The following is a 23,890-nucleotide window of genomic DNA, read 5'->3' on the forward strand; positions in this document are numbered from 1 at the left end:
GTGCAGGCTGCAGGCAGCGCGTCTGCAGACTGACTGCACGACGCGTCAAGGAGAGCGGATTTGAATTAAGCAGCACCGGATATATAAAGACAGCAAGCAACGGTGCACCCTTCCTCCGGCGAGGGAGGGAGGTAGGGAGAGAGAGAGGGAGGAAGGGAAGGCAACTGGTTTGTATCTTGGAAGCCCTGGGTTAAGGAGAGGGGGAGGAGGAGGAGGATGAGCTATTCTTGTACCAGCAGAGGCAACAGCCAGGACCCGTCAAGCGCTAAGAAGCCCGCCACCACCACCACCGCCGGTAATCATCATCATCATCAGCCAGACAGACACACCGGAGGCAGCAGCAACGGAACCGGATCAGGCAGCATCCACAGCAAGCAAGCGGCGGCGATGAAAGTGAAGAAAGGCTGCAACTCGACCACCGAGGTGGTCCCGGTGACCACCGAGGAGGAGCTGCTGGCCAACACCATCATCACTCCGGAGGATGTGCTCGGCATGCAGAAGATCACAGAGAGTAAGTTCCTTCCCAGCATTAAGGCTGATGATGATGAGGGGGAGGAAGCCAGGAGATCATTATGGCTGTTTCATGTTATAGCTCCTATGGGGGGTGAGTCATGTTCCACGTCATAGTCATGTTCCATGTCATGACTGTGTCCCCTCATCTAGTCAAGTTAAATAAATGATTGGAATAATTAGTAAAAAAAAAAAAAAAAAAAAAGTGTCCCTTCATCTATGTCATCCTTAGGCTATATAAATAGGGTAACACTTTAGAATAAGGGTAGCCTACATTAATTAAGGGTTCGTTAATTAATAAGCATGAACTAACACTTAATTAACAGTTAACTATATAGTAGCATTTACTAATAGTGTTCATTTTCTACATTAAAGTAAATGAGTTGGGGTTAGTTAGGGTTAAGGGCTAGGGTAATACGCATTAGTTGAAGGGTTAGTTCATGCTTATTAACCAGTACCATTAACTAATGCTAACCATTAAGCATGAACTAACCCTTAAATTAACTAATTTCTCTGCCGGAGTTTTGAGAATAAGTCACTAGCCCACTGCCAGGGTTTTTGATCATTTTCATAAATTTTCCAAGACCCACAGAATATTTTCTTCTATGACTACGTCAAGACTGAATATCCCAAAAGAAAGAAGAGAGTCTCGACTTTAATATGAAAAACAAAGTTTGATTCTACCTTCATCCGTTCTTTAGTTATCGACACCTGAATTTAGGTCGTTTTCACCAAAAACAGCAGTCTCTGACCAGAAAGCAGAGGAAATGGCATTTTTGTAAATGAAGTCATCTTCATTTCCTTCATTAAATTACCCGAATAAATGCCTTTGATGGCGGATACTGGTGGTGTTACACTCAACTATGATCCCCATAATGATTTAGTTTCCCCTTCCGGTCAAACTCGCCTGTGGCCACAGCTTTTACCGCAACACCGGTGTGAGAAAGAGATTCACCCCGCTATCCCAGCGAGCATTTTTAGGTTGATAAGAGGTTTAAAAAACGTTTAGGGTCAACGTTGAAAAAACATGCAAGAAAGGTTCAAGAGTGAAAGTTTTTTCACCGACTATTTGCAGACGTTTAACGTTCACATTTAGACCATATTTCACCATGATCTTAAATTAAAAATGCAGCACAGCACACAGAATTCAAACCACGTTCTCCCATGTTCAAGCAACAGCACGCTACCACCTGAGCTATACATTTACTTACTATTTACAGCGAACCGGGCATATATATAGCCTACTCTATCTCGCCCACAACTTGTAGACTACACGATTGTACGATACCACAGACTCAACGATCGGGAGGACAGGTTATTTTATGTGATGTGTACAAGACTATTATTATGTAACAGACTAAAATTATGTTGTGACTGGTTGTCTGTGTAGCCTACTGTATGTCAGGAGCAATCTACCGGCTGAAATTTACACGGCGTCAAGAGTTTAGGAACTGGATTAGTATTTCCTGAGGACAAGTGACTTGTGGACTTGTGGACGTGCAGGTTGCGTGGTGCGTGGTGAAAACAAAATCCTTCACGTTTGAGTGACGCTGTAATGGAGTCTAATCCCGTATGGATAAAATCTGCTGGACCAGCGTTTGGGCCGTGCCATGAAGCTGTGCTATGGACCTTTTCTGATGGGAGATTGTTGCTTTTTTCTGCTTCCTGGTTTTGTTAGACAATCGTGGTCGATCCTGTACACCTTTAGACGTGCTGTACTATTTCACTAGGTGAGTAAGAGCCATCTATCAGACGACGGTGAAAACACTTATTGCCGTCCAGCGACGTCAATGGCGGGGAAGCGGTGTCTGTTAACACTTTGAGTGCCACGGCCCTTGGGCAAAAGGTTGCTTGCTGTGCCACATAGGCCGCAATGCATTTTAAAACAGTGATATAATTTCTTTAATAATTACTATGTAAACACTGAACACGCACAAATAACGATGAGACTCTCTTCTATCACCTGCAAAAAAAAGTTTATTGATCCCATTTTCCGTTCTTTAGTTATGAGCCGGAGAAGATAGCTTGATTGAACCAAAAACACCCCTTTTTTTCTACGAGCTGAGATAATGAGCCTTTTGTGAAATTAAACATTTCAAGCACATCACTGACTCTGAAGCTAATTTTCTGATGTCTGGGTCTGTCTGGGTGAAGTGTATGCTGCTCTGCGTGCTCTGCGTGCCCCCCCCCCCCCCCTCAACTGCACACGCCTCCTCCTGGGTGTGTCTTATGTGTCTGGTGGCTCTCTGCTGCTGCACACACAGTGAATGGTGCGCGACATCCAGCTTTTTGGTTCCGCGTGTGTTTGTCACGGGCCACAATGCTTCCAGTTGAGAATAATAAGGCTGATTATGCGAATGTGCTGTCGCAGCGGGCACGGAGGTGCTCAGTTGTGACAGCGGATGCAGCTGCTGCGGGCACAGCTGGCGTTTGGCTTCATGCATGTCGATGCATACGGACGGATGCGATGCGATTTCCTTTTTCCCCAGCGACTTCTTCTGTGTGTTTGGCTCCACTTTCTCTTATCAGGAGAGTGCTGTCGCCACCTAATGGGGTTTGTAAAATAGGTTATAGACCTCCAATAGCTACAATATTGTAAGAGGCGATGTAAGAAGCTTAGATCGACACCCCCCCGTCAAAAAAACAATTTGGAGTTACTGACGCCATTTGGCGTCGCTGGCAGCCTACGGTAAATTTCTAATGACGCCATATGGCGTCGCTGGCACTCAATGTGTTAAAGGATGTCGGTAGACGGCAATGGCGGGGAATGAGTTAACAGTTAACTATAGTAGCATTTACTAATAGTGTTCATGTTAACTATAAGGTATTCATTTTCTACATGATTTAATAGTTTAGGGTTAGTTCATGGTTAGGGTTAGGGTAATACATAACAAAGGGTTGGTTAATGCTTATTAACCTACTTACCATTCATTAATGTACCCTTATTGTAGGATGCCATTGAGGCAAGTCAGCATCAGCCTGTTCCTCCTCCTCGTGTTGTCTTTGTGTCAGCAGAGGCTTATTGTCGGCCTCCTCTGTTCTCTGGTGGCACCTGAGTCATAAAGGCTGTAACCTGTGGAGGAGAGGTGTGGGTCCACAGCTACTGCTGTCAGGAGGAGAACCTTCAGTTTAACACACAGCATGGTGCTGAGAGGAGGTGAACCTTCAGTTTAACACACAGCATGGTGCTGAGTGGAGGTGAACCTTCAGTTTAACACACAGCATGGTGCTGAGAGGAGATGAACCTTCAGTTTAACACACAGCATGGTGCTGAGAGGAGGTGAACCTTCAGTTTAACACACAGCATGGTGCTGAGAGGAGGTGAACCTTCAGTTTAACACACAGCATGGTGCTGAGAGGAGGTGAACCTTCAGTTTAACACACAGCATGGTGCTGAGTGGAGGTGAACCTTCAGTTTAACACACAGCATGGTGCTGAGTGGAGGTGAACCTTCAGTTTAACACACAGCATGGTGCTGAGTGGAGGTGAACCTTCAGTTTAACACACAGCATGGTGCTGAGTGGAGGAGAACCTTCAGTTTAACACACAGCATGGTGCTGAGAGGAGGTGAACCTTCAGTTTAACACACAGCATGGTGCTGAGGAGAGGTGAACCTTCAGTTTAACACACAGCATGGTGCTGAGAGGAGGTGAACCATCAGTTTAACACACAGCATGGTGCTGAGTGGAGGTGAACCTTCAGTTTAACACACAGCATGGTGCTGAGGAGAGGTGAACCTTCAGTTTAACACACAGCATGGTGCTGAGAGGAGGTGAACCATCAGTTTAACACACAGCATGGTGCTGAGTGGAGGTGAACCTTCAGTTTAACACACAGCATGGTGCTGAGTGGAGGTGAACCTTCAGTTTAACACACAGCATGGTGCTGAGAGGAGGTGAACCATCAGTTTAACACACAGCATGGTGCTGAGTGGAGGTGAACCTTCAGTTTAACACACAGCATGGTGCTGAGTGGAGGTGAACCTTCAGTTTAACACACAGCATGGTGCTGAGAGGAGGTGAACCATCAGTTTAACACACAGCATGGTGCTGAGTGGAGGTGAACCTTCAGTTTAACACACAGCATGGTGCTGAGTGGAGGTGAACCTTCAGTTTAACACACAGCATGGTGCTGAGAGGAGGTGAACCTTCAGTTTAACACACAGCATGGTGCTGAGGAGAGGTGAACCTTCAGTTTAACACACAGCATGGTGCTGAGGAGAGGTGAACCTTCAGTTTAACACACAGCATGGTGCTGAGAGGAGGTGAACCTTCAGTTTAACACACAGCATGGTGCTGAGTGGAGGAGAACCTTCAGTTTAACACACAGCATGGTGCTGAGTGGAGATGAACCTTCAGTTTAACACACAGCATGGTGCTGAGAGGAGATGAACCTTCAGTTTAACACACAGCATGGTGCTGAGTGGAGGTGAACCTTCAGTTTAACACACAGCATGGTGCTGAGGAGAGGTGAACCTTCAGTTTAACACACAGCATGGTGCTGAGGAGAGGTGAACCTTCAGTTTAACACACAGCATGGTGCTGAGAGGAGGTGAACCTTCAGTTTAACACACAGCATGGTGCTGAGGAGAGGTGAACCTTCAGTTTAACACACAGCATGGTGCTGAGAGGAGGTGAACCTTCAGTTTAACACACAGCATGGTGCTGAGTGGAGGTGAACCTTCAGTTTAACACACAGCATGGTGCTGAGTGGAGGTGAACCTTCAGTTTAACACACAGCATGGTGCTGAGAGGAGGTGAACCATCAGTTTAACACACAGCATGGTGCTGAGGAGAGGTGAACCTTCAGTTTAACACACAGCATGGTGCTGAGAGGAGATGAACCTTCAGTTTAACACACAGTATGGTGCTGAGGAGAGGTGAACCTTCAGTTTAACACACAGCATGGTGCTGAGAGGAGATGAACCTTCAGTTTAACACACAGTATGGTGCTGAGGAGAGGTGAACCTTCAGTTTAACACACAGCATGGTGCTGAGAGGAGATGAACCTTCAGTTTAACACACAGCATGGTGCTGAGGAGAGGTGAACCTTCAGTTTAACACACAGCATGGTGCTGAGAGGAGGTGAACCTTCAGTTTAACACACAGCATGGTGCTGAGGAGAGGTGAACCTTCAGTTTAACACACAACATGGTGCTGAGGGGAGGTGAACCTTGATGAGGGCTGAAGAGTGATGTGCTTCCAAACACCATGTTAGTGTGTTTTGGAAGAAATAAAAGAAGTGGTGGAGTATTGAGTAGTCAATAGGCTGACACTGTAACAGGGTTAACACGTTAAGTGCCATAGCCGAGATAATTCGGCTTACATAATCCAACGCTTGAGTGCCAGAGCCGAAATAACTCGTCTTACATAAACATTATTTTTTTTTGACGGTGGGACATCAATCAACAACTTTTACATCTTCGAGATCACTATTGGAGCAAGAGAATGTGTATAATCTATTTTACCGACCCACTAAGTGTTGACAGTGCTCCCCCAGACGAGCGAAATCAAAGAAAAAACTGCCGCGGGGAGCAAGCCATTCAAGGAAATGGCGAGGCGATTTTACAGTAATCCATTCCACACTTGTCTTGCCCGAGAGCGGCCGCGCAGGCAGCCGCACACAGAGAGCGGAGAGCGATTTGCAAAATAGATTATAGGTGAAACACACTTTGAAACACCTCAGAAAGGCCAGAATCAACATCTGCCCATCGCCCACGCATTCCCCGGCCCATCTTGACTCGCACAAGGAGCGTCCGCACGCAGGCAAGCAGGCAGGCAGGCACGCAGACAGGCAGGCAGGCAGCAGCAACGCGCTTCTGACACGCCCGCTGTAGAGCCAGGAGGAAGGAGGAGAAGACACACGGAGGGAGGAGTTTGAATGAGAGGGGTGTTTCCTGTTGTTATGGAGGAAATTACTGTTCAAAACTATTGTTTAGAATGTCTGACGGTCTTACTGATGCCAAAAATGAATGGTTAAAGTGACTGTTCTGTCGAATTTCACAAAAAGCCATTTATCTCTGAATAAATTTCCAGACGCTGAAACCATGCTGTACTCAACGGCTAATATCTACATAACTACTAACTCTGCAAACTAACTCTTTTAGACAGAGAAAGCACACATTCTATTAGTTATTTTTAGATGATTGGTGTTCATGAATTCTTAACAGAAAATAATCCTCGGCTCTTGTAAAATGAGCCAGAATCCTCAAAAAAAAACCTGGCACAACTTACCTACAGGATGAAAAAATGGCTGGCACTCAATGTGTTAAAATGAACACCAAAACAAACTTCTGCCTATTCACCTTATTCACCACGCCCACTTTTTTTCTCTTTCCCGCGTTACACGCAATTGTATTTGTTCTTCCGGTTCAGCGCTAGTTGGCGGCCAATTTCAAAACAAAGCGTCACTATAATAATGAATGAAGTTTGGCAACATTCAGAATTAAGCTACACTGCGGCCAACTCCAGTGACATGTTCATAGCGTTACTGCTGCGAGGAGCCGATGGCTGTACCCGGTCGGCATTTAACGTTAGTTACAAAAGCACGTCGACAGTGTTTTCTCACTGCCAGTAGCCTACAGTAGCGTTTGACAGATAGCAGACGCTGCTCGTTAAAGATTTCCAAATAGGCTTATTCTGATAAACTGGTCACATATATGTTACGTTCTCACCCGACAAATATTAAAACTTTAAAACAGTTTTTATTTTTTTTGCTTGAAAACAGCTTTTTGGCAAGTCTAAATGACTACGGTAGGCATGATCTACTTCCTTGTCTAAAACCGGAAAGACGATTACAAAATGACGTCATGCAGAAGCGTCCTTGTATGGGCAAAGAATAAGGTGGATAGCCGACTTCCAAAAAGTAGGCTATTTCTAATCACTGAGTACACATTACTACTATCTTCTGACTTGAATGGTGTTTTGGGGCAACTCGGACGGCACGTCATTGACGTGCCGTCCGAGTTGCCCATGTCTTCACATCAAGATGAGGATTTGATTTAGAAAGGTGCACAGTGAGCTGCTGCTGATGTGGTTGCAAATAGCTTTTTCCTGGGAAATGACCTGTGTGCTGCAAGTTCACATCTAATAATAATAATAATAATAATACTAACACATTTGTTTTATAAGGCGCCTTTCATGGCACTCAAGGTCGCCGTACAACAATTAAAATACAATGAATACAATTAAAACACACTTAAAATGCAAGAGCAGATAACAATTACAGAGCTTGAAGCAGAACAACAATCTACGGTAGTTCAGTTCAGTTCTAGTTCTAGTTCAGTCTGAGTTATCCTTTCTCTTCCAGGGGCCTGTACTACGTAGCTAGATTAATGCCTTATCCGAGTAAGTTTGAGTTTGAACCTGGTTTAGCCGTACTACAAAGCAAGTTAACTTCTAACCTAGTTCAATCACCATGGCAACTCACGCTGCAAAGAGGATCAGAGGATAAGATCAAAATCCATGACAGACCCATATAATCGGCTCTCTGGAGTCACTCACCATTCATATAAGATCGCCATATGAAAAATAGATTGCAGTCAACTGAGAATAGAACAAGAAAAACATTTGTGGCTCTGTAGGCTACATAATTAAATTAAGCCTACTTACCACTTTATGTCTTAACAGCTGAACGATGCGTGGAGAAATATGATCACTATTAATCACCGCAGCGGCAGCGCATATCATAAACGGAGCCTGAAATGGAGTGAGGGTGATATTCTCCGACATGAAAAGCCTATACATATTATAATATAGATATGGGATAAATATGGGATAGCCCCAATACTAAATATGCAGGCTACTCTTGCATGTTTCAGCTGGAACTGTGTCCTGTAGGCTGTATGCCAATATATGAGCAAAAATAGGCTAGTTTTTATCAATGAAAACTATGCCCGCATCGTCTCAATTCAGTTCAGCAGTTTTCTCTTCTATCATTATTTTATATATGAATTATTCGATCAGTGCAACCACACACATAATGAGTGATAGAGATCATTATTCATTGAGCATGCGTTTCTAAATCTATGGTCTAAATAGGCTTACAGATTGTGGAAATTTATAGACTGAGATTACACATTTACATTTACACTCGCAAAAAGCTGCTGTAGGAGACAGAAATCGCTGATCAAAGTAAATCAAATGACTGATGTGAATACAAGCGGCAGCTTTAGCAGTCCTTCAGCAAACTATATCCAACGCGGATTTTCATTCTGAGATAGGCTATATTAAATATCCGCTAAAACTCTGATCACACTGCGCTTTCATTGAACGAGGAAATGGGTGTGGAAATGGGTGTGGGCGTGGATCAACTCAGCTGTTCATAATGTGATTGGCTAGCGCACCTCTTTCGCGTGGACGCGCGCCTGTGCACGAGCGAAAAACGTGCGCGTGCACAGGCAGATCCCAGATAAATCCAGCTTCAGTTATCGAGTAGAAAACCAGCGTCGTAGTATCGTTAAACTAGATAGCTTTGATCCTGTTCAGTCAAACCAGATCAAAGTGACAGATTGCGGGTCTGTTAAGATAGCTTCGTAGTATAGGGTACTGTGCATCTTCAGAGAATAGGTGACAGACAAACCAAAACACTCAGGTGCTCAGTGCTCTGTTTGTTAATTGTCCGAGAGGGAGGCTACTGTTTTGTTTTTGGACGAATAACTGAATTCATCCAACTCAAAGTGGCATTTATACTATAATAAGTGTGGTGTGTGTGTGTGTGTGTGTGTGTGTGTGTGTGTGTGTGTGTGTGTGTGTGTGTGTGTGTGTGTGTGTGTGTGTGTGTGTGTGTGTGTGTGTGTGTGTGTGTGTGATAAGTAAAGTAAAGGTAAAGTCCCACTGATTGTCACACAATGTGTGAAATTTGTTCTCCGCATTTGACCCATCCCCTGGGGGAGCGGTGAGCAGCAGCAGCGCCGCGCTCGGGAATCATATGGTGATCTAACCCCCCAATTCCAACCCTTTGATGCTGAGTGCCAAGCAGGGAGGCAAATGGGTCCCATTTTTATAGTCTTTGGTATGACTCGGCCGGGGCTCGAACTCACGACCTCCCAGTCTCAGTGAGCGAGTGAGTTTGTGGGTTAATTATTTTTTTGTTCTGTAACAAGAGAGTACTGTAAGTATGGCATCTTATCATAAAATATGTCTGCAATTTAGAGATCTGACTTGAAACCCTGGTATTTCAGTACTCATTTTGTTCGTGGTCCAAAACACCACATATAGTTTGTGTAATGTGCATTTACGTGTCTCACAAAGGAGACTGTACAGTGTACATAAGTCTTTATGCAACTAGCATTATGAGAGGTTTGGCTCTCTTCACTGTGTCAGTTGCTGCCTAATATACTTTGTATACTTTTGTTAAAACAATGACATTTTGAGCGCAATGTTTCAGAATGCCTCACAAAGTTTTCCTTTGCTGACTTGCTTTCTTATGAGCCAATACTGTTCATTCATAATGTCATGAAAATGTTGGGGATTAATATCATTTGATGCAGTTGATCCTTTAAATTCTGTTAGGCTGCTACACCTTTAAGCTAGAACCAAGCTTGTGATAGAGAGAGGGGGAGAGAGACAGAGAGAGAGAGAGAGACAGAGAGGGAGAGAGAGAGAGAGAGAGAGGGAGAGAGAGAGGGAGAGAGAGAGAGAGAGAGAGGGAGAGAGAGAGAGAGAGAGAGAGAGAGAGACAGCGAGAGGGAGAGAGAGAGAGAGCTCTTGTGCACAGGAACACTTGTATCTATATAGCCTACCCACCAGTTAGCGTGGCCAGCAGGACATGCGACTATTTAAAGGCCAGCATAATAACTTACACAACAGGTTACAGTGGCAGTTACGATGCACACTGAGCTCTGTGTTTACATGCAGAGACAGAAGCTAATAACTCACTTAAGGTCATAAAAGTTTCTCCCGAGCAATTATGAAAAACTTATTTTTCCTTGCCCACATACAAACATACTAGGGGTGCTCCGATCCGGCTAAGCCACGATCCGATCCGATTCCGATTCCTGGGGTCACGATCCGATTCCAGAATCGATTCTCAATTATGTAGTTTTATATTGTAATAACACACAAAGGCAAATCTAAGACGAAAAATGACAAATGTATTAATGGTGAACTTCAAATTCAACTTCTGAAGTATTACAGTCAGAGCCTAAATTCATTTTGCAATATGAGTGGGTTAATTTAAGCATAAGTATCAGTAAGTGGCACGGGATTCTCAAAGCCTGTGTTGAGGGTCATACAAACAAAAATGCACTCTTGAAGCAAAAAAAAAATCCAAAACCAACAAGTTAATTATTTACATTTTTACTTCAATGTAGAACAGTCATTTCTTACACATGAGATTACTCTTAGCTTTTTAGTCATAACGATTATTGAAAGATATTCCATATTCCAGACTGAAATGTTATAACAGAAGTGGAGTAATTGGCCAGAATGACATGAACATTTTGACACTTATTCAGTCCGTATCTTTCATGTTGCGTTCAGGTGCACTGTAAAAAAAAAAAAAATGTTTTTTTTTTTTTTTACAATACGAAGAAGAATCGATTCTTGAGAGTTTGGAATCGATCCAGGAATCGTGGCATTAAGAATCGCGATCCTTTCAAGAATCAATTTTTTGGAGCACCCCTAAAACATACATAGGCTTTTGTTATCCTTCAACCTATAGTAACAACCCACAGAATGTGAAAAGTGAATGCCTGTGCAATGTTGCCCTAGCCTCCTTCCTGGGAAAACGTGCTTCTACAAGCTGTTTTGACTTGCTACCATTGTGATGTCACAACGGTAGCAATTTGTATATTTGCAATTTGGTTTGACATGTTCTGTCACAGAGTTTTCTTCTACAAGGAGCTGAGCGGTTTTCGAGTTTTTCCACGTCTGCCCCCCCCCCCCTTCCTTCCTTTTCCCTGCCTACCTTACTTTGACTGCTCATCATTAAGGGTGCTTTCGCACTGGCGCCCAGGTACCGTTCCCCGAGCACACTTGTCCCCAAATTGACCCCAGTTTCGCAACGTTTGATGAGTGTGAACGTTGCGTTTCGTTCCGTTCTGCGCCCGGGCGTGCAACGGGGAACCGTGACAGGATCCACTTGAAAAGGTGGTCTGTGGAACACTTTGGCGGGCCCGGGCACGGAACACTTGCGAGTGCGAAAGCCAACCGTTCCACCACACATAGACAACACACAGGCGAGGATAGGAGTTGATGACGCAAGTGCACTCTGTTCCATTTCGGAGCGCGGAAGAAATGTTGTCATGTGAAAGCTGACCAGCGGGGGGAGAGGGGAAGGGGGGACAATCGTTCCCGGGTGCGGAACAGAACGGAACGAAAGCAATTGTTCCCAGTGAGAAAGCGAGTTAAGACGATAATCAAAGTAATGAGACTATTCAAAAGACATGTCTCCATAATCGCCCAATCTTCATAGCTCGACATACTGAAAGCATCTTCACAGCTCAAGATACTGAAAACAGGAGGAATTGATGTTCAGATGTGGAATGAGATCCTATTTGTCCAGTTTCAACCAAATCAATTCTTATTGATTTAAAGGGGGATTTCTGGCAAAACGGCATGCTGTTTGATTTAAAAAACGAAAGGCAGCAGATTCCATCCGCTAGTTTGTTCCAATGCAAATTGGCTGCAGACGCACGGCGCGCCGTTGTAAAAGAAGCAGAAGAGCATCTCCTCTTGTCTCACTATACTCTTTGTCTGCGCTCAAACTGGGAATAGCGGAAATATTGACCGGAAACAGCGTCATAACAGTTTGCCCACGTCGAGAAAAACGTTATATTAGAGCTACGATATCGCTATAAATATCAACAACTAGCCAATGCTGGTGGGCTGTATGAAAAAAGCATGACTCCAACTGTTTGAAAGTTATATCAATCTGGTCATTCAGTGGCGTTTTACTGCCATGTAACTAACGTTAGCTCACAGCTAACAGCTAGCGTGGCTCCTGTAGCCACAGTACAGGAGCGGATCATGATGACCCACAATGCCTTGCTTTTAGTCTAGCAGCAAGTCCTGAAAAAAGGCTTTAGTTTTCGAGATACCCCTACCCGAGGTAGAACAAATGACAACAATGATTTTTCTTATCTTTAGGGTCTCCCATTAACTCATTGAGTGCCAAGGACGGACATGTTCGTCATTTCAAATAGTAACGTAGAGTGCCAAGGACGGACATGTTCGTCAATTGCGTTTTTTGACGGTGGGGCGTCGATCAAAGCCTTCTGCCTCTGATGTACAAATATTATAGCTATTGGATGTGTCTAACCTATTTTACAGAACCCTTAGGTGGCGACAGTGCTCTCCACATAACAGAAAGGCAAGGAAAAAACAAAGAAGAAGTCGTTATGGAAACGGAAATCCCATCGCATCCGTATGCATCGATATGCTGAAGCACGTTACTGCAGCTGTGCCTGCAGCAGCCAATCTGCTCCCACAATTGAGCCGCTCCGTGTCGGTTGCGACAGCACATCTGCACATCCACACCGTGGAGTTGTTATTATTCTCAACTGGAAGCATCGTTGCCGGTGACAAACACACGCGGAACGCTGTAAAAAAGCCTGGCTGTTCCGCACCCTTCACTGTGCGCACAGCAAACTCAGCAGAGAGCCACCACAGACAGGAGGAGGAGTGTGCAGTTGAGGCGAGGCGGGGCGGGGCGGGGGGGGGGGGGGGGGGGGGCACGCAGAGCAGCACGCAACACCCAGACAGACCCAGGCAGCAGGACAGGATTGACAAACGCAAGCCAGAATATCCGATACCCACCAGCAGCAAATCAAAACCAGCAAGAAGCTGCAACCAGCAGCGCACGCAGGGGCCAGCGCTGCTGGTTGTAGCTAAAAATATTATTCTGCCAAACAAAATTCCCTGGCCTAAACTGTTTTATTGAAGGAAATTATTTTTGAGGTGTGACTACATTAGAAAAGATTAGCTTCAGAGTCAGTGATGTGCTTGAAATGATTAATTTCACAAAAGGCCAATTATCTCAGCTTCTAGAAAAAAATTGCTTTTTTTGGATGAATCAAGCTATCTTCTCCGGCTCATAACTAAAGAACGGAAAATGGGATCAATAAACTTTTTTTTGCAGATGATAGAATAGAGTCTCATCGTTCTTTGTGCGTGTTCAGTGTTTACATAGTAATATCACACAATATTCTGTGGGCCTCGAGAAATCACTGAAAACGCTCTGAAACTCTGGCACTGGGAGCGTCCGTTCTCCAAAAGTGGCTGGCACTCAATGAGTTAATGAAATTGATTCTTGGCAACAAAAAAAAAATGGGGAAAAAATGTTTTTTTGGTTGTTCTTTAGAACTACCCCAATCCCTGAAAAAGAGCCAAATTAGGCCAGTCCGAATAGGGTAAAGGTGACAAAAAAGCCCATAACTTGAGAATGCTCACTCTTTTCCTCACCAGATTTGCTGAGGTATGAACCAGGTGGCTGCCCTACATCACCAAATAGTCAGAAAATGATTTACCTAAAAAGATCATGAATTATAGTCCTGTAAATATAGCTTTAGTTTAGGCGGAAATTGTACTTTGTGGTGATAGGAACATAGGACTCCATCACTTTTCTCTCTCATTTATCAGAAAAACAGAAATCCCTGGAAAATATACCATTACTGAGTTGTCTAGGGTGCTATTGAAACCTGACCAGTAGTTGTATGGAGATATCTCGTACAGTTCTATTGCAAATGAGATTTCTTTAGACATAGACCTACTACCTCTTCTCTGAAACTGTCAAATTAGGTCATTCTGAATGGGGGATAAGTGAAGTGGCATAATAGCCTATAAGTTAAGAATGCTCACTCTGATGGTCATCATATTTGGAGAGGGAAATACCAGGTGGCTGAACTACATCACCAAATAGTCAGAATGTGGGTAAACCAATAAAATAAAGTTGATCTAAATTACAAACCACCTGGAGCGGCTGTAGCTCAGGAGGTAGAGCAGGTCGTCCACTAATCGCTTTGGATAAAAGAGGTCGGTGGTTCGATTTCCACCTCCTCCAGTCTGCATGTCGAAGTATCCTTGGGCAAGATACTGAACCCTAATTGCTCCGGATGGTGTGCCAGCACCCTGCGTGGCAGCCTGCCACCATCGGTGTATGAATGGGTGAATGTACCTACTGATTGTAAAGCACTATATAAATGCAGGCCATTTACCATTTACCATAAAACATAGAAATACAAGGTGTAAATATTGGAAGTTTTATTGAAACTGGAACATTAATCCAAGTATAATAGTAATCATAATACACAATCACAAAAACAGACTAGAAAAACAGATTAGAAAACAAAATAACCAAGGCAAAAATAAAACAGAACAGAGAAATAAAAAGTGACTGCTTTTTTGTCCAGGTATATGGACACTTTTTTCACAGCCAAAGTATCAGGCCTTTGTTGCGTATTATGACCCAACCAGATTATTGTGCCAGTGTTTGGGAGTCTGGGGCACATTCACAACCTTATCCTCCATGGACTGCAATTGTAAGGATTGCAAAAGAGTGATGCAAACAAAACTGTCTAAATATTGTTCAGTCTGGAGGCAGCCTGTCTATCTGGAGACGATCATGTTTAATATACTGTATCCTTAGTATCATTGTCCATTTGTCAGATTAAGCTATCACAATGTTACATTCTTCCCTCTTCTGTGTATCATATTGTAACCTTTTTCCAAAGTATTTGGATCTTGCATTGTTGCTGCGTGTATATAAGATGTTGGAAGGGCAACAGAGAGGCACTGGCCCTTTCCACTCTCTCCACAGTTTGCATCTTTGCAATACAAGTAAGTAATGTCTCTCACTTCTGTAGGTGCTGGGGGTTTCCTAAATAGAGCTGGTCAAATGGCTCCATCTCTGACAATCCATCCCTTGACGATAGGACTCCATAACAGGGGTTTGGACATGTGACTGTGACACCATATCACTGTCTGATACATTGCTCTTGCTGTCTACCAGCATGTCATGCACTCACTGACTGTGACACAACAAGTAGTTTGTACAGAATAGGAAAGACAACAGCATTCACCAAACTCAAGACCCATCTCAGTGAGCTCATCTGGCCCATTTTGGACTCTTCCAGCTTGGAAGTCTTTGCCAGTCGCAAGAGAATTTGCGCTTCTGCTTTACGGAAAAAATAAAAAGGAAAATGGACTGATGTGCACAAACTTGGATGAACTGAGGTTCATAATTGCATCAACAACATATGCAGCCTCTGCAAACCTGCCACCAACAGAGGATGAATTTGCACAACATGCAAAGAGCAAAGAGCAATGTACTGTATCAGACAGCGCTATGGTGTCACAGTCACATGCCTAAACCCCTTTTATGGAGTCCTATCGGCAAGGGATGGATTGTCAGAGATGGAGCCATTAAACCAGTCCTATTTAAGAAACCCCCAGCACCTACAGAAGTGAGAGACATTACTTACTTGTATTGCAAAGATCCAAACTGTGGAGAGAGTGGAAAATGCCAGTGCCTCTCTGTTGGCCTCCCCTGTACGGAGTTCTGTACCTGGTGTGTAGAATGTCAAAATGTGTCCCCAAACGTCTCTGAGGAACCTGACATTTGACATGCTAGTATCTATATACTTGACCTCTCACTGAAACACATCTTATGTACGCGCAGCAACAATGAAAGATCCAAATACTTGGGAAAAAGGTTACAATATGATACACAGAAGAGGAAAACATTTAACATTGTGATAGCTTAATTTGACAAATGGACAATGATACTAAGGATATATTAAACATGATTGTCTCCAGATAGACCGGCTGCCTACAGACTGAGCAATATTTACACAGTTTGTTTGCATCAGTCTTTTGCAAGCCTAACAATTGCAGTCCATGGAGTATAAGCTTGTGAATGTGCCCCAGACTCCCAAACACTGGCACAATAATCTGGTAGGGTCATAATACGTTCAACAAAGGGCTGATACTGTATTTCATATTTGGATATTTGGACTTTGGCTGTGAAACAAGTGTCCATATACCAGGTCAAACGAGCAGTCACTTTTTATTCCTCTGTTCTGTTTTATTTTTGCCTTGGTTATTTTGTTTTCTAGTCTGTTCTCCTGTTTTTGTTTATGAAATGAAATGAAGCACTGAGATTTGGGGCTACCATAAAACAAATGTATTATTATTACTATTATACTTGTATTATTTCATCATGTCAAGACAGGAGATACTACTGATTTATTATAGTTTGGATTAATGTTCCAGTTTCCAGCAAACTTCCAATATTTACACCTTGTATTTCTATGTTTTAGAGGCTTGTAATTTTGATAAACTTTATTTATTGGGTTACCCACATTCTGACTATTTGGTGATGTAGTTCAGCCACCTGGTATTTCCCTCTCCAAATATGATGACCATCAGAGTGGGCATTCTTAACTTATGGGCCACAGTACCCATCTGACCTGAACCACTACTGTCCCAACTCCAACCTCCCCTTCATCTCCAAAACTCTTGAGAGGGTGATTGCCGCCCAACTCCAGTCCCACCTCGACTCAAACATCCTCCACTAACCATTTCAATATGGTTTCCGCCCTAATCACAGCACTGAAACAGCCCTGGTAAAAATAACTAACGACCTCCTCCGTGCAGCTGACTCTGAAATCCTCACCATCCTCATCCTCCTTGACCTCTCCACTGCTTTCGATACCATCTCCCACCCACTACTTCTGGAGCACCTGGCGAACATTGGAATCACTGGTGTTGCAATTCCCTGGTTTGCATCCTACCTCACCGACAGACAACAGTTTGTCCAACTAGGGAACCACACGTCCGGGTGTTCTGCCGTTTGACCCAGGGGTCAGTATTGGGTCGACTCCTATTCATCACCTACCTCCTCCCCCTGGGTAAAATCCTCTGACACTATGGTGTCCGGTTTCACTGCTACTCCGATGATACCCAGGTCTATATCTCCACCAAACCCACCACCACTCTTCCTCCCACCTCCCTCACTGCCTGCCTCCAGGACATCAGGAGCTGGATGAGCAGGAAGTTCCTGAAGTTAAACGCCAGTAAAACCGAGGCCTTGCTCTCTCAAAACCCTCTCAAAAGCTCATAACACCACCACCCCAAACATCATCATTGACAGCTTCCCTGTTCCCTTCTCCACCCAAGTCAACAGCCTCAGCGTCATTCTGGACAGCACCCTTTCCTTTGCACCCCACATAAAAAACATCACCCGGTCTGCTTTCTTCCACATCCGCAACATTTCCAGACTCCGCCCATCCCTGTCCCAATACAGCACCAAAGTCCTCATCCACACATTTCTTACATCCCAGATTGATTACTGCAACTCTCTTCTCTCTGGCCTACCCAGCAAATTGCTCAACAGACTCCAAATGCCTGGATCATCACCCGCACTAAATCATCTGACCACCCTGTTCTCATTCAACTCCACTGGCTTCCCATTCACTACCGGATTGACTTTAAAAACCTTCTGCTCACTTACAAAGCCCTACACAACCTAGCACCCACCCATCTCTCTGACCTCCAGGAATACACCCCTTCCCGCTCCCTACGCTCTTCCTCAGCTGGCCTTCTGACAGTCCCCACCTCTCGCCTCAGTACCATGGGTGCTAGGGCCTTCAGCTGCTCTGCACCCAGACTCTGGAACTCCTTGCCCCCACACATCCAACAGTCTGACTTCATCACCACATTCAAATCCCACCTCAAAACCCACCTGTACAAATTGGCCTACTCACTTTAATCATATACAGTACTTAATCTGTTATTCGCCTGCCGTGTTTATCTCCTGTCTTTTCTTATATGTACGCTCATCGTATTTTAATGATGCTGGTGTTTGCCATGCCTGTTGTTTTTATGTATGATCTTTTAGAATGTTATGTCTCTTATGCACTGTACAATGACCTTGGGTGTTTTGAAAGGTGTCATCAAATAAAATTATTATTATTAGAAGTATAGCCTACCACTTATCCCCCCATTCGGAATTTTGACTGTTTCAGAGAAAAGGCAGGGCTATGTCTAAAGAAATCTCATTTGCAATAGAACGGTACCAGATATCGCCATACAACTACTGGTTAGTGTTCAATAGCACCCTAGACAATTCAGTAATGGTATATTTTTCAGGGATTTCCGTTTTTCTGATAAATGAGAGGAAAGTGATGGAGTCCTGTTCCTATCACCACAAAGTACAATTTCCGCCTAAACTAAAGCTATATTTACAGGACTATAATTCATGATCTTTTTAGGTAAATCATTTTCTGACTATTTGGTGATGTAGGGCAGCCACCTGGTTCATACAGTACCTCAGCAAATCTGATGAGGAAAAGAGTGAGCATTCTCAAGGTATGAGCTTTTTTGTCACCTTTACCCTATTCGGACTGGCCTAATTTGGCTCTTTTTCAGGGATTGGGGTAGTTCTAAAGAACAGCCAAAAAAACATTTTTTCCCCAAAAATAAAATTTGCCAAGAATCAATTTCATTAATGGGAGACCCTAAAGATAAGAAAAAACATTGTTGGCATTTGTTCTACCTCGGGTAGGGGTATCTCAAAATCTGAGGGCCCTTTCTGCTAGACTATTTTGCACCAGCTACATTTGAATGCATAAAATAAAGCTGATAACAATTTGATTCTTTAAAGAGCATGGTGCAGGTTAGAGACCACTTTGCATTCATATGTGGGACTTTTATGTAGCAATTAGGATTCTCTTTTGTTTTTTCTTTTCCCCCCACACATAGCTGCATCTAGACTGTTTTTTTGTGAAGCATCTGGCACGCGCACATAAAAACCCACAAATCGAGCAATAACATCTGTGAGGTTTTTAATAAACAATAACAATAAACGTTCCCTCGGATCATTACCTCCGTACGCCGACCGTACGTCCCTCCGTCGAGAGGCCGCTCGCTGCAGTAGATGTCCTCCACTCTGGAGCTAAAACTCCTCCCCTCTGGAGCTAAAACTCCTCCCCTCTGGAGCTAAAACTCCTCCCCTCTGGAGCTAAATCTCCTCCCCTCTGGAGCTAAAACTCCTCTCCTCTGGAGCTAAAACTCCTCCCCTCTGGAGCTAAAACTCCTCCCCTCTGGAGCTAAAACTCCTCCCCTCTGGAGCTAAAACTCCTCTCCTCTGGAGCTAAAACTCCTCTCCTCTGGAGCTAAAACTCCTCCCCTCTGGAGCTAAAACTCCTCCCCTCTGGAGCTAAAACTCCTCTCCTCTGGAGCTAAAACTCCTCCCCTCTGGAGCTAAAACTCCTCTCCTCTGGAGCTAAAACTCCTCCCCTCTGGAGCTAAAACTCCTCCCCTCTGGAGCTAAAACTCCTCCCCTCTGGAGCTAAAACTCCTCTCCTCTGGAGCTCCAGCGAGCGCCACTTGCGTCCGTCTCCGACGATACGACGATATGGTCTCCGCCTGAGACCATTCTGGAGCCGGCTTACATCAGCTGAGATGATCGGTCGGCATGGTTCTCCAAAATTATATTTCCAAATAGGCATTATTTTGACAAACCGATTGCATATTGGGGGTCAACTAGGGATGCAGGGGTTAACCGGTTTGACTATTAACCACGATTTAAAACGTCACGGTTATATAACCGCAGAGGCTCCGCTACACCGAGTGTTTTGTTTCACAACAGTCCGTCAGTTTAAACTCCCATGCGGCGCAGACGGCGCTGGAAGGAGAGGAACCTGTCTCTCGCTTCGTTTCCGCACGGACTATTTAGCGGAGGCACCAAACACAGGCAGCTGCCATGTCTCCCAGTAGTAGCTAGTCTGTAGCCTAGCCATGGATGCCAGCCCAACATAAATGTTGCAATACATGTCCCGCAAGGTTTCTGAGATTAGGGGAAAGTCTGAGCTGGTGTTACGTTAAACCAAACGTGGGGAAGAGGCAGCGGATTTGTTTAGCGTTAACATACAGTCATTGACGTTAACGTTAGCTGTTGTGGCTAATGTTAGCTAGCTGGCCATGGCCTAGCGTACATAGTTCCTCAAGCTCGTTGTGACCAAACATCCCCGCATTTAAAGCACTTCATGCTCCCAGCGCTGGCCTAAACCATAGAGAACCTCATGCTTTACATGAGAAGAAACATCAAGGGTTTGTGTTAACTCCAAAAGCAACCCGCTAACGTTACATGTAGGCCTAATAACGTGAAGCTAACGTAGCTAGCTGCTTGGCAGTCATGATCTGACTGAGACAAGGAAAACAAATGCGCACATTTACATAACAAACACCAGTCAACACCACAGAGTGTCCTTTCTTTAATCCAGAGGGAGCATTTTCCAGTAAAAAGTGAAACGACACATGATGGCTTATAGTGAGGCTTTCCATGCCTGCCCCATCATCACTTCAATAGAACTGACCCCAATGCAAAATTCATTTCAGACGGCACATTTAGTTGCCAGTAACATGCCAATAAGAGTCTAAGTTACTATGCCTTTTGTGTTTTTTCTGCAGACTAAGCAGCTATAGGCTTTCGCTTCTATAAAGTAATAATAAAATATTTTTTGTATTGACTATTGAGTAATACAATCATATTCTATATCAGAAATGTTGTTTGTTTTATGTTCACAATAGTGATGTCAGTTAGATTTGATTAGGTCAGAGCCATGGAATATTAAATCATCCATCTTTGCTCACTACATCTGCCCTTTCTTCTTTTTTTAATCCCAGGTGTGCATAAAATACAGGTTAAGAACTTATTTTTTTAAATACAAAAATGTGAAAAAAGTAACATAGTATGTTTATCGTATCGGTTATTGGCCAGGAGAATATTTATCGGTTAGCGTAGGCCTATACTATCGGCTGTAAAAATCCATATCATGCATTAGTATTCCGGAAGGCAGCAACTGTTAAGATTGTGGGGGAAATACAATAAAACCTCTATTTAGAGAATGCTCATGTGATTTTTATACGTCCATAACAATAATCGTGAAACCGTGATAATCGTGGTTTTTTCTCAGACTATAATCGTGGATCAAAAAAAATAATCGTTGCATCCCTAGGGTCAACTAGTTTTAGTACTAGTTGTGTTTGACTACTGAAAGTATTAAAACTTCAAGTGCCATCTTAACACATTCAGTGCCAAGGACGTCTGTGCACGTCCTAAAAAAAAGTAACGTTCAGTGCCAAGGACGTCTGTGGACGTCCTAAAATCATAATTCATATTATTCCATAATTCTGCTGTTTAAGGTCGTACCCAGCCAGTGAGCATGAATCCCTTCAAGGGATCACACGGCGCCACCTTAAACATCGTCACAGGAGCTGCTCCACCCACCTCAGATCCTTTACTTTGTACAGGAGACAGCGGAGAAAGCCGTGGAAACCGATGCATGCTTTCTGCCAGAGCCGTATATATTGCTCCGTCTACAGCGAGAGTGGGCTCGGCTGCATCCGCGCTCACAACTGAGCTCTTATGCTTCTATCTATCTCCACACGATTTCCTAGAAAGCCAGCATCGAAGCCGAACGGGCCAAGCCTTTTCGTTCAGTCGCGTTTGCCAGCGCGCATCATTTCCTTGATGCCCATCAAGGAAATGATGCGCGCAGCAAAGCTGGGATCTGTCCGGGGCAAAAACAGAGTCGAGAAAGCAAACTCTGTGCGTGTGGGAGGAGCCCGCAGCTCAGAGGTGGAGAGGGGGGGTGGGGGGGGGGGGGGGGGGGGGAGGGGTGTGTGGCTGCACAGAAACCACACCACACGCCACCACATCAGAAAACACCAGCCAGAGTCAGTGAATGTGCTCGAAATTAGAGTGCAAAAGGTATTCATAAAAGGGGCTATATCTTGGAAAGAAAAAAAAAACGACAGAAAACCCTTGAAAGTGCACTTTTTTGAGAGGCTGTAATTTCATAATGGAACTGTCTAGAAACAAAATTTCTTCTTTGGAAGAAGCAGGAGTGTTCAATCTTTCATTAAAGTCCAGCCCCGTTAATATAGCCATAATAGAAAAAATTCTATAGCTGTTTTCAACTGAATGGAAGTGAATCTGGCACAGGCTCCAGACAATTTTACTGAAGCGCTGTGGCACTGAATGTGTTAACCATAGATAGAGCCCAAACAAACAGAAACGAAATAGTTGACTGGGAAAACATGGCGGCGCAGAGTTTTCTCTGCTGCTTCAGTGCCGAAATGCATTCTGGGCAGTGTTGAATTATTGTACCCGAGGGTCAAAATGATCATTGTTGGAGGTAAATGATCGTACAAATATGTCTGGTGTTTTGGAAAGTCTTCTGCTGTACAGACTGACTGTATATTATAATTATTCAGCTTTGGGGGAAACAGAAGGCCAGGCCAAGTTGGGAGGCGCCAGCCGAGAATCGCTGTAAGACGCCGAGGTGAAGGGCAGAAATTATAGCCTAATTATTCGTTAATCCCTACCCGAAGTAAGCCAAGTTACGGATCGATCTCAATTAACCACTGGAGATCAGATCTTCCTTTTGGGGCGATTCTCTAACCTAGCTCATACAGAAGCCCTCCTCTCACCTCAAGTAACAATGGAGTCATACGCCAAAGTACTTGCCATGCATGCCATTTGCTAAATAAAGTATCTTGTTAAACCCTACCAACCGGTCTCTCATGATTGAAGGGAGGTTTCAACCAAATTTCAAGCAGGAAGGCCGCCATATTCACGTTACCTGATCAGCCCGTGACGTCAGTCAAGCCCAAGTGTGACGTCAGTCATGATGCCAGTTGATCCCATCCAGTATGACGTCAGTCGTGACGTCAGTCGTCGTCAGTTCATCCTAGTATATATAACGAGGGTTCTACGTCACCCCCCACTCTGGGGGATCATAGCAGCAGTTGGCATCACGGCTGCCCGTTCCCCCCGGAGCCATACTCAGAAGCTGTTGTTTCACCCCACCCAATTTTCACCCCACCCACCTCCCCAACTAGGGCTGGGTTAAAAAAAAACGAAAAAAACTCAGATTTTTAATCGATTTTTATTTTAATCCTTTGATATCGATTCATATGTCCAGAGATCGATTTTTTTTTTTTTTTTTTAAATAAAAAAAATTAAATAAACAGGCTAAAATATTATGCTGTGTGTGGTAGTTGAAACATAGTTTCAAGTTGACGTTTATTTATGTTTGTAGTTGAAACAAAAACATAAATACTGTAGGCTACATACACTGTAAATGGAAATGTTTGATCATTAATATCTACTTTTAGAAATTATATAGGCTGAAATCAAATCACTGTGCATAATTGTGAAAGTGTCTTTATTGATAGATGAAAAGGCTGTTATTTACCCTTTGTCACCACCTGGTGAGTAAATATATGTGTAACTAAAACGTTTTGGTACACGTTTTGGTATCACTAACCAAATCGATATTGAAATTAATCGAATCGAATCGAATCGGGATTAATCGATTCGCAACCTTGTTAATCGGAATCTAATCGATTCTTGAAATTTGAACCAATACCCA

At 43.8% G+C, this 23,890-nt stretch overlaps 1 protein-coding gene across 1 annotated transcript in view; it reads left to right on the forward strand.

Moving 5' to 3' along the window:
• The first annotated feature begins 201 nt into the window (after positions 1-201).
• Positions 202-23,890, forward strand: part of LOC310773466 (protein unc-119 homolog A-like) — a 62,710-nt gene continuing 39,021 nt past the window's right edge. Inside the window, exon 1 of the mRNA XM_083633351.1 lies at positions 202-511. Coding sequence (XP_083489477.1) covers positions 217-511 — 295 coding nt within the window. The 5' untranslated portion in view covers positions 202-216. The remainder of the gene's footprint in view (positions 512-23,890) is intronic.

Source organism: Poromitra crassiceps (genome assembly GCF_964638095.1).
Source record: "Poromitra crassiceps genome assembly, chromosome: 1".
Lineage (NCBI taxonomy): Eukaryota > Metazoa > Chordata > Actinopteri > Beryciformes > Melamphaidae > Poromitra > Poromitra crassiceps.